We start from the raw sequence: 14,751 nt of genomic DNA on the forward strand, positions 1-14,751 counted from the left end.
TGCTACATTTGTGTAAGCAGTACACATCCAAACACGCAGAATAAAAAAGCAGTACGTACCTTTATCATTGTAATAACGAGCCACAAACGCGTCCACTGCTGAAATCCCAGTTTAGTCCACAGAACAACATCCCAGCGAGCACTTTTAGTCCAGCGAAACAATAACGTTGTAATAAGCATGAATATTCCTTTGTTTACGTTTCATTTCTTCAGAGAGTTATTGTTCGCGTCCGTTATGGAATAAATTACGCTCAAAAACAGCGTCTTGGTGGTAAAAAAAACAAAACGATGTTGCAGCATACGGTTTTACAAATATAATGAGACCGTCTACGGAAAAAAAAGTCTCAGAAAAGCGGAATATAGATTATTTGAATTTGGCGCTCCCTCCAGCCAGCCATGACGCTTCTGTGACGCAACTGTCATCTGAGCGGGGCGTAACTTAGCGATCTGCTTTATCCATAAAAAAACTGTTTTTTTTCTTCTTCTACATTTTTTATATGTGTGTGTGTGTATTGTGTGGGGAATGTGGCCGTGTCTGCATGATTATAATATGTATGGACGGACATCAGCGTGTTTATTAGCGACTCTATGACGGCTATCATTGTGATTCATTGATCAGCTATTATTGATTATATGGCCCATCTGTTTGATTATAATCTGAATGGAAGCACATCAGCGTGTGTTTACTGACTCTATGACCATGTCTGGCAATATCACTTCACGTCTGGCAGTGATATTTATCATTGTAATAACGAATAACGAAGAATACTTCAGTATACATACTATATACAAAGCATTTTTTTTCTATTTTTTTTCCTTTTTTATTACTCAAATAATTATTTTTGTATTTTTTAGTGCTCAAATAAATCTGTCTATTATTTTATAATTGAAAAACTATGCAGGAACATGTATAATGACTAAAATAGCTTGTATAATTCTGCAATCCATTTGGTGGTTATTTTTCCTCAAACAGGGGGGTGGGGGGACTATAAATAGTTTCAGAAAAAATATTGCAGGAATCTCATTTTTCATGGTATCTTCTTCAAATTTGAAATATGAACTCATGAGACACATGTCTTTCGATCCATTACTTTTCTGGATTGCTCCAGGACTTATTTCATGTATTTGTATATGAAATAAAAAAACATGCAGTGTGGAAAAATATTTTTCAAGGCACGTCAGTGCCTATAACTTTTTATCTTTTTGAGCAAAGCCCAGTGTCTTCTTTCCAAAGATACCTAATTTGTTTGTGTAAGCACACTTTGTCACAAACTGTTACCATTTTAATTTAGGTAGGTTATTTTCACCTGCGAGGCCACAAATGGGGTTGAAGGTTAACAGGTTAAACAAGGTTAAAAATATCATTGGCCATTTCAGTTCGATATTAATAGTTTGGTTTTCAATGTGCCTGGATATGTTGTAAATTAATCCTGATAAAGATTAGGAGTGAGTTCACATAAGGACGAGGGTGGCACTGTTTCACCCAGACTGACTGGCCCACCTGATCAAAGCTGCAAGAATAAAATAATGGTCTTGAAATAAAACCGTATATAATTCATATCTGTGTGCATATCTAGAGTTGTAATGTGTGTTTCTACAAATGCAGTGTGCAGTAGTGATGCTGATTCACACAGATAATTTGTACTGTGCCATTTTATATCATTTTCTAAGTTCTTACACGTTAACAAAAATACCATATATTGTGCTCAAGCTCTTAGAGTAGCTCAGCTGCTTTCAAAACAATGTAGCTTTTCCAGTAACAACCAACCTTTTCCAACCTTAGCAATTTAGCACAGTAGTGCAACTGAAAAAAGTTTCCGCAAAATATTAAGAAAATACTGTTTTTAACATTGATAATAATAAAAGCCATTATTAATAACTGAGCACCAATTATAATTGAGCATTAGAATGATTTGTTATAATTTATTAGAATATATACTGTTTGATATATTGTTTTGGCCAATGCTGTATAGCTGTGTGTTCATTGTCAAACTTCAAAATTACTTAATTTTTGAATAATTAAATATGCCATTATGCTATATGAAGATGTTAATTGGCTTTAATTGACACAATATTTTAGTTTGTCTTAAGCTCTAAACACAATGCATGATTTTCGGCTTTCCCAGATGAAATATTGGCATTGTGAAACAATCGTGATTTCTGTGATCGTGGCTCCTAATCGGTGGCTCTGTATCGTACAGTGAGAGAGGTTCAAAGACGGCCGTTGTCACGGTCTTGTGACCAAAGATAGCTTGCGATACAGCCTGATCATTGCATTGTGTGTTTGCTGGTACGATCCACGTTTACTCACCAACCAATAAAAATGCGACATGAAATCAACAGAACATAGCGCTAAAACATATGCTTATATGCAACTTATGCTTCCTTTTTCGCCGCTTCCACTTTTTTCAACTGCTAAAGTGTGATTTACCATGCTCTTTTTGTTTACCACCAAGCTGATGACGTTTTATTCTTCTATAGAAACGTGTGTCATATCGTACGAGTCAACAGTTGACATCATCATAAGATCCATGTCGCACAGTGTGACATGCAGTGATCTTATAGCATTGCTAAAATCGGGCAGTGAGTTTTGGGCTTCATAAACATATAGGAGCCACTGAAGTGGACTGCCAGCCGTCAGACGGTTCGAGATTAAACCCCTATTGTCCATTCCTTTGGAGTAAATAAAGAAAAATGTATGCATTATTGAAACAAGATGTTGCATATTTGTACTAGATGTGTGAGATTAATGTTTAAAAAACCCCAGTAGATTTACACAAGGTGAGAAGGCCAAAAAGGGTTAGGTTGTGCCCTGCTCTTCCCTAATGTTATTTTAGTTCAAATCATACTTTAGTTAAAGTCTTTTTTTTTATTTTTCATAAATTTTATATTTTAAAAATCCCATAGTTTTTTTGTTGTTTTTTTTTCACCGTCAAGTCATTTGCTGCTAAAAAAAATCTGGCTTATTGTGGAGAGTGAAATATATAGTTCTTGGAAATCTTAATGGACAAATTCAATTTTATTAAATTCTCCATATGATGGTTGATGTGCTCGAGTTAATTTTTAATAATTACACAACAGATAAACAACAAACAATGGTTTGTATAGGCAAGTACTGATAGGCTAGTACTACCTGCAGAGTTCAGAACCTGAACCTGTCTGTAATTATCAAGAGCTTCTGAAGATCTTAATGAGCTGGCTCAGGCCCAGCTGTCCACATGAAAGCGTGTATTTTCAAAACCGCAGCTTTTTCTATGAGGTTTGGCCATTCTTCCAAACGCAAACACAGCACCAGGTCACTGAAACTGAACATTTTTGAAAAACTTCTGCTAGGGTGAAGATTTTCAAAACCTCCAGTTGCAGTGTTATCGTGTAGATAATGAAACTGGATATTTTGGCTTGTGACGTCAGAGCATGCGCTGTTATCTCTGCCTACTGGAAACTTTTTCAGGCTTCTGATTGGCCAACATGGCTTTACGGCTTAGATTATATACTGTATATATATTACCTGTTGGTTTGGCATGCTCGACAATGCTTCAAATAATTATTTTGCGTTTTCTTGTGAACGGAGATTTGTTTTTTAAACGGAAGAAGGAAAAACTGTTTATAAAAATACACGTGTACATGTGGACTTGGCCTCAGTTGTGTTTGATCTGTGTTGGAGATGAACTTTGCAGGAAGTAGATCAGGATGGGGCACCCCTGCTATATAGGGTCGTGTGAGTGCTAGATGATTATTGACATACAGCAGAGTAAATGAGCAGGACAGAAGTTAGGGGAATGTTCTGCAAACCTAAAAATAGTGTTCTATGTTTGTTATAAGAACTTTCCTGGCTAACCAACAACAAACCTTAAATGTGACCCTGTTCCACAAAACCAGTCTTAAGTCGCTGGGGTATATTTTTAGCAAAAGCGAAAAATATATTGGGTCAAAATTATTGATTTTTCTTTTATGCCAAAAATCATAAGAACATTAAATAAAGATCATGTTCCATGAAGATATTTTGTAAATTTCCTACTGTAAATATATTAAAACGTAATTTTTGATTAGTAATATGCATTGCTACGAACATCATTTGGACAACTTTAAAGGTGATTTTCTCAATATTTAGATTTTTTTGCACCCTCAGATTCCAGATTTTCAAATTGTTGTATCATATTGTCCAATCCTAACAAACCATACATCAATGGAAAGCTTATTTATTCAGCTTTCAGATGATGTATACATTTCAATTTTGAAAAATTGACCATTATGACTGGTTTCGTGTTCCAGGGTCAGAAATGTGCTTTGTACAATTTTTACTTTCACAGCATCAGCAAAAACTAGGTGGATTAACCAAACGGAAAATTGGGCAAGTGCCAAGTGCAGGGAGGCAACACGCAAACATCTAGACAAGCAGTGCAATGCAATCTATAGCTGGCTTCAACACACACCATGAGCAGAACATTTTTATTCCAGTGGCAGCCTTTACAGTAAAATATGATAATGTCTGTGTATACATGTAAAATAAGACTAATTTATTTTTTTCAAATTTATCAAATCATATCTTAATTAAAGCAAAGACATGGATTTGGAATACACATTTTGGTAAGAAGTTTTTTAACCAGCTGTGATTATTTATCATTAACCTTCTTTGGATGTTCAGGTACTTCAGTAAATCAGAATATTATCGTCACCAATAAAGTTTCATTAACAGAGCTGGAACAGAGCTTCATCTGATATGGCATTTATGTTTATTTAAACAGACTATTTAATGCTGCTAAGGTATTTATAGTTGTTGTGCAAATAAGGTATATTTGCACAACAACTGAATAATGTATACAATTAAAAGAAGGAACTCATTACTGAGTAGGGCAAAATTATTGACATTAATTAATAGAATACATAAAAACCATATGTGTGTGTGTGTGTGTTATTGGTTTTACTACAAATAGTTCAACTATGGTCACTGTAGTAAAAAAAAAAAAAAAGGTGTATTTGTGTGACTGTCAGTGACAGGCTTTTGCACCCTGTTGTAACTTTTTTTTTTTTTTTTTAACTCTGACAGTATATTTGTATTAACAATTACAGATCAACCATTTAAATGTTTAACTTTCAATTAAAAATAAAAAAGCACAAATGATGTACAATTTGTGTTGTGAAATAACTATATAGCCTAATATGGAACCAAATTATGTTTTTCCGTCCTCTGAATCTGATAAGCATTGTTGTTGGCTGTTGTCCCAAACACATCACGAGTCTAAGCTGATCGATGGTAGGGTTCTTATTATAGGCTACTTTTCTGTTTGAATGCAGCGTCAGCAGCGAATGCTCTCTGTGATTGATTGGTTCCATCTTGCAGCATTTTGCCTATATTTTATTGATACTTCAGTATAGACAAGTAGGGCTGCGGTGGACATCCCATTGAATGTTGGCCAAAATGTACCAAAAGTATAGATTTATCCACAGTGGATAGTAAAGGCCTTTTTTTTTGTGAACAAAGAAAACATCATGATCATGTGTAATAAATCATAAATCATGGTGATGTACCCATCTTAGTTAATGTCTTAATTAATGTGTTGTTCATTTCTACCAAGTCATGATAGAAATACTTTGAATTCTTGTTAGTTCCTGATAATTCATGAGATATTAATGCATGAAGTAACGCATAATTCATGCATGAATTTATGCATGAATTCATGGTAATTTGTGTACCCTTACCGTAAAGTGTTCCCATAATATGAAAGCACAATGTTTATCTCGTGGGGTGGAGGTGTGGCTGAACTGAAGTGCACTTTTGTTTTGGTCTGAGACGTGGATTGCGGAGCCTGATTGCCTAATCCCAGCCCCACCCCTTCTCCTAAACTACTCATACCGCTTTTCAACTCCACCCTCGACTCAAATCTCGCAGATAGGTATATAAGGTGAGCCGAAACCATAGTTAAATGCAGTAGCTTACTGCTTAACAAACGTCGCATTTACAAACACTGTCTTGTAGGTGGAGCAATTTTCTGAATTCCTGCTGACCAAACTGAAACTAAAACAGGAAGATGTTTAATTCAACCTGCTGATGAAAAGACAGAGGATAAAAGCTGATCGTAAAATCTCATGGTAAGTTCACATCAGATGCTGCGTTAACAGATCACCTGTCTGATCTGGCAATAAATAAATCAAATAAACCTTCAGTGAAACAATTTATACAATGAATAGGTGATAGCCTATTCTGCCAAATTTTCATGAGTAAACATTGAACTAAGATACATTTAACTTTAATATTTATATCTTAACATAGCCTACATATTATTGGTTTATATTGTGTAGTAACTATTAAGATTCGATTTGGCATATCTATGCAAGCCTGCATGGGAAGTTTACATATCTATTCATATCTATAGCCTACCATCTTTGTTACTAGTGTAACTATTTCCCTTTTCTAGCTTGTAGCCTACTGTTCGATGTCTGAAAACGCTGTATTACATGTACTTCGTATGCTTATTTGACTCTATGATAAATCACTTAGGCTATTCCTCATTTGTAAGTAATTTTGGATACGAATGTCTGCTTAATGAATGAATGTATTTCCTAATTCTAGATTTCCTCATTTTAAAAGTGAACTGGTCTTTCCCATTATTCATTATTGTAGCATAATGTATCTTTAGGCATGTGAAGGTATCAAATTTTCATGTTGCGATAATGGCTTCTGAAGCTTTTACCATGTATACGATATTGAAATAAGTTGGAAAAAGTGTTGACAAAACAGTGTAACAGGTTCGATAATTTTTCTCTTATAACGAAAAGAACTAAACATGTAAATCCAATAAAGCAATACACAAAAATGTATAAAGTAAACATGTTTCTAACAGATTAACATGCAAAAGAATTATAGAGAACAACAGTTAACACTATACAATAAGGTCTCATTAGTTAGTTAATTCACTAACTATGAGCAATAGCTACATTTGTTATAGAAGTGTATTCTTTGTACAAAAAAAAAAATACTTGTTAGTTCATGTTAGCTCAGGTACATTAAATGCATTTACAACTTTTGATTTTAATAACATGTTGAATGTTGAAACTTAATAAGTTTAATAAATACTTTTATTAAACTGCACCACCCGTCCAGGATGCCAAAATGAAAAAAAAAAAAAATGTTTTTTTTTTACTATTTATTTTTTTATTACCAATACTACTTCAATACTATAAATTTTAAATATTACAAAATAAATAGATAAAAAATTGCGATCGTCCCACAAAAACAGGCTAACTATTTTATTGCTCTCCTCGGTTGGACGCACAGCCGCACCACCACATACAGTTTCATTGTGATAGATGTTCACTAAAACATTATCAATATGTCAAAAAGACCGAAGCCATCTGTTGCCCAGGGAAGAAAATAATAATAATATTAATAAGAGAAGAAGAAAAAAAAATGGTACAAAGACAGAGGTAATGTGATGTAATGAATTATGATGATCATATAAATAAACTAGCCCTTAAATGCATGTTTAGCCAATCATCATGATTACATATTCGGGTCTTTAGCGACCCGTAGGCTACCTATATCCAGCACGGGTCAATCTCTAACTACTGCAATAGCAAAATAAATAAATAAATAAAAATTATATTTTAGGAACTATTACAGGAGAATAAAATAAAGCATATATTGTTACCTTTTGAAACTTGGAAGGGTTCAATTTGAGCAGATGATTTTACCATCGCTGTCATTGTCAGAGCACACTTCCACAGTACATTCAGCATCTGGCTCATATTCGCAATCTCAACCATATTCTCAAAACTATCGTTTCCAATGGCTTCAAAATCGATGTTTTGATCAGTTTATTCACCACATCCACCATCAAATGACAGTGACTTTTATATTTCACTGCGTGTAGTAATTTCTCTGCAGTAAAGCCATTCAAACAGTTACATTTTTGCTGATTATGTTCTTTTGTTTTATGCAGTGGTGGAAAGAGAACTAAGAAATTGTACTTAAGTAAACGTATTGCTTTTATAATTTACCTGAGTATAAGTAAAAGTACTGAAAAATAATATGACTCAAGTAAGAGTAAAAAAGTATCTTGCTGGAAAACTACTCAAGTTACTGCATAACAAAGTACTTTACTGTTATTTTTCTATTTTTATTCAAAATGAGGCCATGTGAGCATTATGGAGTATTAAACACTCTCATGTACTATAATGCCTGTTTCACAAGTGAGACACAAGGAAGTATTAAACTTATCATATTCCAGAAAATATATGGACAAATGCATCAGATATCACTACAGCTGAATAACATGCAGAGAGAGATGCTTTGACTGATGAAACATGGAAGACAAGATAATACACACACAATTGCAATGCAAAGCTAATTGACATAACTTGTATCACAGTAAAGATTTTTATAAAATATTTTATGTCTCAATGTCATAAGAAGCAACACGGAACCACAAAAGCTATTGTTTCAAACTTGTCTGATGTTAAATAGTGATTTTGGACCAAAACATGATATTAGTCTCATAAATTGTCATGTTTGACGCTATGCTAAGCAAACTTACTAGCTATCCCTGTTTCCAAGAGCAACTGTTTTATAATTAATTTTGAAAAGTACATTCACGTATTCACGGAAATGTATGTGTTTGTTTTTTAAGAAGGGAAAAAGCAAAGAAGTGAGAGGTTTTCAAATAAACAAGGGTGTGAATAGAAAGGTGCCAGTAAAAAAATAATTTGGGTTATAGGGAAAGTTGGACGTCGTTTGCATTTTAATGATTCCCATTCTTATTAATTAATAATTTCAATTCCAATAAAGTAAATAAATAAAAAATCTTAAGATATCATTCACATTTATTCTAACTCTTTTTTGCAAAATATTCATTGTTAGCTGAATACAATGAATGAAAATCAACAGGCTAAAGAACACTTACAGCACATGAGTCTTCTTGACTTGAATCACATTAAAAGTGTAGTTTGTTATAATAGCAATAAGGTGTTATAAGGTGGACTCCAGGCACAGTTTTGGTAGAACGAAAAAGCTTTTTATTTAACATGTTAACCCGTACCCAGGCATGGGAATCCAAAATCGATTCCAATTCTGGAATAGGACGCTTAAGGTCAGGAATCGTCTACTTGTTATAAAATGTATATTGATTCCTTTGTGCACATGATTTTGAACCATTCAAGCAGAGGACGACTGGCGTGCTGTTTTTTGTACTGCACACATAGGGGTGTAGCCATCATTTCAGAAGTGAGGGGGACAGAAATGTAAAAAAAATTAAAATGCTTTTCCCCTCTGACTTTTGTATAATTGGCAGGCTTTATTTGAAGTAAAGACTGTTATATTGACGTACATCCTCGTCTGCGTGTTCCTCCCTGCTGTGTACACTGTGATATAACTGTTAATTAGATAATTATGGGTGGAGAGTATACATATTTGGATTGATTTGCTCAAAATCAAAGTGACTTCCTCTAGTGGAAAGTCGCTCTACAGAGAAGTCTTTTGCTCCAACTCATTCTTTTGCTGTCTTGTTTTCGATCAATATCCTATACATTTTTTGATTTAGTGTTTTTTTCCCTCTTATTTATTTTGCAATTCAAAATATTCATTCATTTGTGAATATCATTGGGTGAAAACGATCAAATCATCCATATCACTCGTTCCGCCATGTGCTTCTCATCCGTGTTAAGCTTGTTTTAATTAGAGTGCACATGCGTCTTTGATGCAGCATAGAGCAGTGTTGTGTGTTTTAACCAGTTGATGAAAGTGTTCTTAACATGCCCACAATAACAATATTGTGCATGTTCATTATCCTGATTATCCTGAATGCACATGTGCATTTGTTATAAAAAGAAAAATCCAGTGTTCAAGACAGTGTTTTTTTTTTTTTTTTTTTCTATTCTTTAAATGGTACAATCAGAAGATAAGCATATTTTGGTTACAATATTTTGTTAAGGTATTATGCCATAAACACAGTCATGCACACCAAAATATTATCAGTTTTTATAAATGTGATATTTATTGCCACTTTCAGTCCTGAAATTTAGCTCTAAAATGAGTGCTGATAAGGAGGATGTTCAGTACCAGAGAGCACCATGTCCAGAGCCCAGCTGTGTGTCTATGAAGAGTGAGAACTCCATGTATCAAGCCCCTAAATTCAGTAATGAAGCAGTGACCTCTGACACCAGGTGAGGCATCGTCAATACTGCAAACAAGAAACCAAATAGTAATATAGCAGACTGTCTTCTTCAGCATACAGTCCCTAAATCACCTTTGCTAATTCTATCATCAGAATGAGGCAGACAGCAGCATCTCCAGTATCCAGCTGTGTGTCTATGAGGAGTAACAGCTCTATTTGTCTGCCTCCTAATCTCTGTAATGGAACAGTGATTTCTAACATCAGGTATGATGTTGTTATTATCCGAAACTAAACTGAATCATACCAATTTTGCAGATAACTTTCTTTAGCATACAGTCTCTGAATCGCCTTTGCTAATTCTGTCATCAGAAGGAGACAGACAGCAGCATCTCCAGTATCCAGCTGTGTGTCTATGAAGAGTAATGATTCCGTTGTTCAGCCTCCTAATCTCAGTAATGGAACAGTGACCTCTGACCCTGTGTGAGTATATATATGCAGTGAAAGCTGGTGAAATCTTATGCATTTATGGTTTATATTTAAAAGAAATTACTTAATCTGACATAATTCATGGTTCCTATACCAACATTTTGAAAAATAAAAATGCAAATTGAAAATTGTGAATTTTCTAATTAAAATGTACAAGCTGACTTTTTTATTTTGTTAATGCTGTGTAGAAAATCTGTCATTTAAATGCAACATTATCCACTAAAACTACATCTGACATTACATTTTCATTAACAATGTGCAAAGAATGTTGCAAAATTCAATGGGAATTTGAAAATGCACTCCATGACATTTGTTGTTCACATCCGCACCTATCAATCATTGCATTAAGGTAGGTGTTGAATTTTGTTCCCATGAGCCCACTTAGTTTTAATGTTAGAATACTGAATAGATCCTGGCATAAGAGATAATGTTAGAAGATGTTAGAAATGCTGTAGATTACAAACTATTAATTGTTTTCAAATATCAGAAATCAAATTCAGTTAGATCCATATATTTGGACACTGACACAATTTTCATAATTTCGATTTTATTTATTTTCTTAATTTATTTTTAATTCTGTTCTGGTAGCATACAATCAAGATGAAATTGAAGTGCAGACTTAAAGCTTTAATTCAAGGGATTGAACAAAAGTATAACATAAAATGCTTAAGAATTACAACCATTTTTATACACAGTAATTGTCCCATAGCATTTGAGCCCCCATTTTCAAGGGCTCAAATGCAATTGGACAAATTAATATAATCAAATAAAATGTTCATTTTAAATATTTTGTTGAGAATCCTTTGCAGGCAATAACTATCTTAAGTCTGGAACTCATGGACGTCACCAAAGACTGGGTTTCCTCCTTTGTGATGCTTTGCCAGGCCTTTACTGCAGCTGTCTTCAGTTGTTGTTTGTTTGTGGGTCTTTCTGCCTTTAGTTTTGTCCTTAGCAAGTGAAATGCATGCTCAATCGGTTTGAGATCACAAGATTGACTTGGCCATTGCAGAATATTCCACTTTTTTTTACCTTTAAAAACTCCTGGGTTGCTTTTGCTGTATGTTTTGGGTCATAGTCCATTTGTACTATGAAGTGCCATCCAATCAACTTTCAAAGCTGCATTTGACTGAATCTGGGCAGAGAGTATATCAGAATTCATCCGTCAGAATTCAACCATGTTTCACAGATGTTGTATGCTTTGGATCATGAGCTGTTGCTTCTCCATACTTTTTTCTTTGGTCTTAATCTCAGCTGTCCAAAGAATATTTTTCCAGAAGAGGTCTGGCTTTTTTTTTAGATCTTTTTTTGGCAAAGTCTAATTTGGCCTTGTTTACACCTTGTGGTGAACCCTCTATATTTGTTCTTGTGAAGTCTTCTCTTGATTGTAGACTTTGACAGTTACATACATCTCCTGGAGAGTGTTCTTCACTTGGATGGATGTTGTGAAATGTTTTTCTTTACCATGGAGAGGATCCTCCAATCATCCCCCACTGTTGTCTTTCATGGACGTCCAGGCTTTTTTATGTTGTTGAGCTCACCAGTGCATTATTTTTTTCTCAGAATGTATCAAACTGTAAATTTGGCCGCTGCTAATGTTCCTTCTATCTCTCTGATAGATTTGTTTTGTTTTTGAAGTCTAACAATTGTCTGTTTAACTTGCATGGAGATCTCCTTTGACCACATGATGTGGGTTCACAACAACAGCTTCAAATGCAAATGACACACTTAGAATCAACTCCAGATCTTTTACCTCTTTAATTGATGTTAAAATAACAGAAGCATAGCCCACACCTGTCCATGAAACAGGTTTTGAGTCAATTGTCCAATTACTTATGGTCCCTTGAAAAAGGGAGAGGTACCTAGAGCTGTAATTCCTTAACCTTTCCTCCAATTGTGATGTGAATAGCCTCAAATTAAAGCTCAGAGTGTGCACTTTAAGCCCATATTCATGTTATAGCTGTAACTTGAAATTGTTTTGGTCAACAGGTAAAATAATACAAATTGTGCCAGTGTCCAAATATATATTGACCTAACTGTATATTGTACTTGGCGCCATTTAACAATTTACTTTACATGAAAGCAAACGGTGAGTTTTTCCCGTTGTTTGTAAAACTTATTTCAGGATTTGGTATAATGTCCATTATTTTCACCCAATGAATTTTGACAAGGCTGTAAAAAACCCAACAGCAAAACCAAATTAGAAGTACTAAATCTTACATGATCATATTTACCCCAAATGCTTTAGCTATATGGGGCAGTTCTTCTATAGATTTACATAGATCGGTAACACTTTATAATAACGTCCAGTTATAAGTAATTTATAAGTGATTAGTTAATGATTAACTAATCATTTACAAAACATTCATAAGCGATTAATAAGTGACATGCTAACAATTTGTGTATGTTTTGTTAATTCATTTAAGTCATTTACAAGTAATTAGCTAATGATGAACTAATCATTTACAAAACATAACTATACATTCACAAATGATTAAGTAATATGCTAACGATTTATAAATCTGTCATAAGTTATCTTTATAAATAGCATCATGAAATAATTAAACATCCTTAATGGTTAATAGTTACTAGTTAATATATTATTAATCACTTATAAATCATTGAAATGTTAACATTGTACTATTATCTCAATAAACATTATAAATCATTTACAAAGCTTTCTGCATCCCCTAATCTAAAGTGTAAACTACTCATCAGTTGTAAATGTTTTACAAACCTTCCAGGTTACAGGTTGTTTGTGAATATATATATATATATATATATATATATATATATATATTTACGCACACACGACTGGAAACCATAAAGTTTGTAAAACATTTACAACTGATGATTAGTTTACACTTTAGATTAGGGGATGCAGAAAGCTTTGTAAATGATTTATAATGTTTATTGAGATAATAGTACAATGTTGACATTTCAATGATCTATAAGTGATTAATAATATATTAACTATTAACCATTAAGGATCTGTTTGAATATTTCATGATGCTATATTTAAAGATAACTTATGACAGATTTATAAATTGTTAGCATATACTTAATCATTTGTGAATGTATAGTTATGTTTTGTAAATGATTAGTTCATCATCATCTAATCACTTGTAAATGATTCAAAACTTATTCTACAAAACATAGATAAAAATATTAACATATCAATTATTAATCATCTATGAATGCATAGTCATGTTTTGTAAATGATTAGTTCATCATTAGCTAATTACTTGTAAATTACTTTTAAATGAATTAACAAAACATACACAAATTGTTAGCATATAACTTATTAATTGCTTATGAATGTTTTGTAAACGATTAGTTAATCATTAACTAATCACTTATAAATTACTTATAACTGGACGTTATTATAAAGTGTTACCAACAACACTATATTTTTTGACTAGGACTAGAAAATCTCATGGATTTAAGCATCAGTAGCATGTTTTGACAGTAAACCTTTACTGTGCTGACCATTTTCTGTTATAACTGTAAAAAAAAAAAAATCATAGCATGATTTACAGCGCATGCTTTGCAAAAGTATTCATACCCCATCATATTGTTTTATGTTGCTGCCTTACATTAAACTGCTTTAAATACCATAATGACAAAGAAAAAAAATACGTTTTAGGTTACTCTCGTAACCCCAGTTCCTCGAGGGAACGAGACGCTGCGCCGACGATGCTTTGGGGAACGCCTACAGCGTAACCGGCTCTGAATACCAATGAAATCTGTCCAATGGATGGGAGGGACGTCACGGGCAAGGTGACATAATGAGCAGCTGGCATAAAAGCACCTGCGGTGAAACCGTAGAACCTAAGACGTTCCTCTTTAGGAACTCGAGCTGCGTCGATGACGCTTTGGGGAACGAGATACCCACGGCCCCGGACTTCCAAACCCCTGCCCTGTGTGTATCCAAAGGAGCACAGCTAGGGCAAGAGAACGGAAGAGCCTGGAGTGGCTCGCATGTCCAGGCCAAAAATCTGACAAAGGTCAGAGGCATGGACCATCTGCGTTGCAGATGTCCTGGATAGGGACACCTGCGAGAAAGGCCTTGGAGGCCACCACACTCTTAGTGGAATGAGCCCTGACTCCCATCGGCGAGGGGAGGTCAGAAGACTCATAGGCCATCTGAATGGCATCCA

The 14,751-nt window shown here is 34.1% G+C and overlaps 1 protein-coding gene across 1 annotated transcript in view; it reads left to right on the forward strand.

Moving 5' to 3' along the window:
* The first annotated feature begins 5,885 nt into the window (after nt 1-5,885).
* Nucleotides 5,886-14,751, forward strand: part of LOC306860984 (NACHT, LRR and PYD domains-containing protein 3-like) — a 41,775-nt gene continuing 32,909 nt past the window's right edge. Inside the window, exons 1-4 of the mRNA XM_079403024.1 lie at nt 5,886-6,089; nt 10,004-10,157; nt 10,262-10,372; nt 10,478-10,588. Coding sequence (XP_079259150.1) covers nt 10,024-10,157; nt 10,262-10,372; nt 10,478-10,588 — 356 coding nt within the window. The 5' untranslated portion in view covers nt 5,886-6,089; nt 10,004-10,023. The remainder of the gene's footprint in view (nt 6,090-10,003; nt 10,158-10,261; nt 10,373-10,477; nt 10,589-14,751) is intronic.

Source organism: Barbus barbus, assembly GCF_936440315.1.
Source record: "Barbus barbus genome assembly, chromosome: 41".
NCBI classification, from domain to species: Eukaryota; Metazoa; Chordata; class Actinopteri; order Cypriniformes; family Cyprinidae; genus Barbus; species Barbus barbus.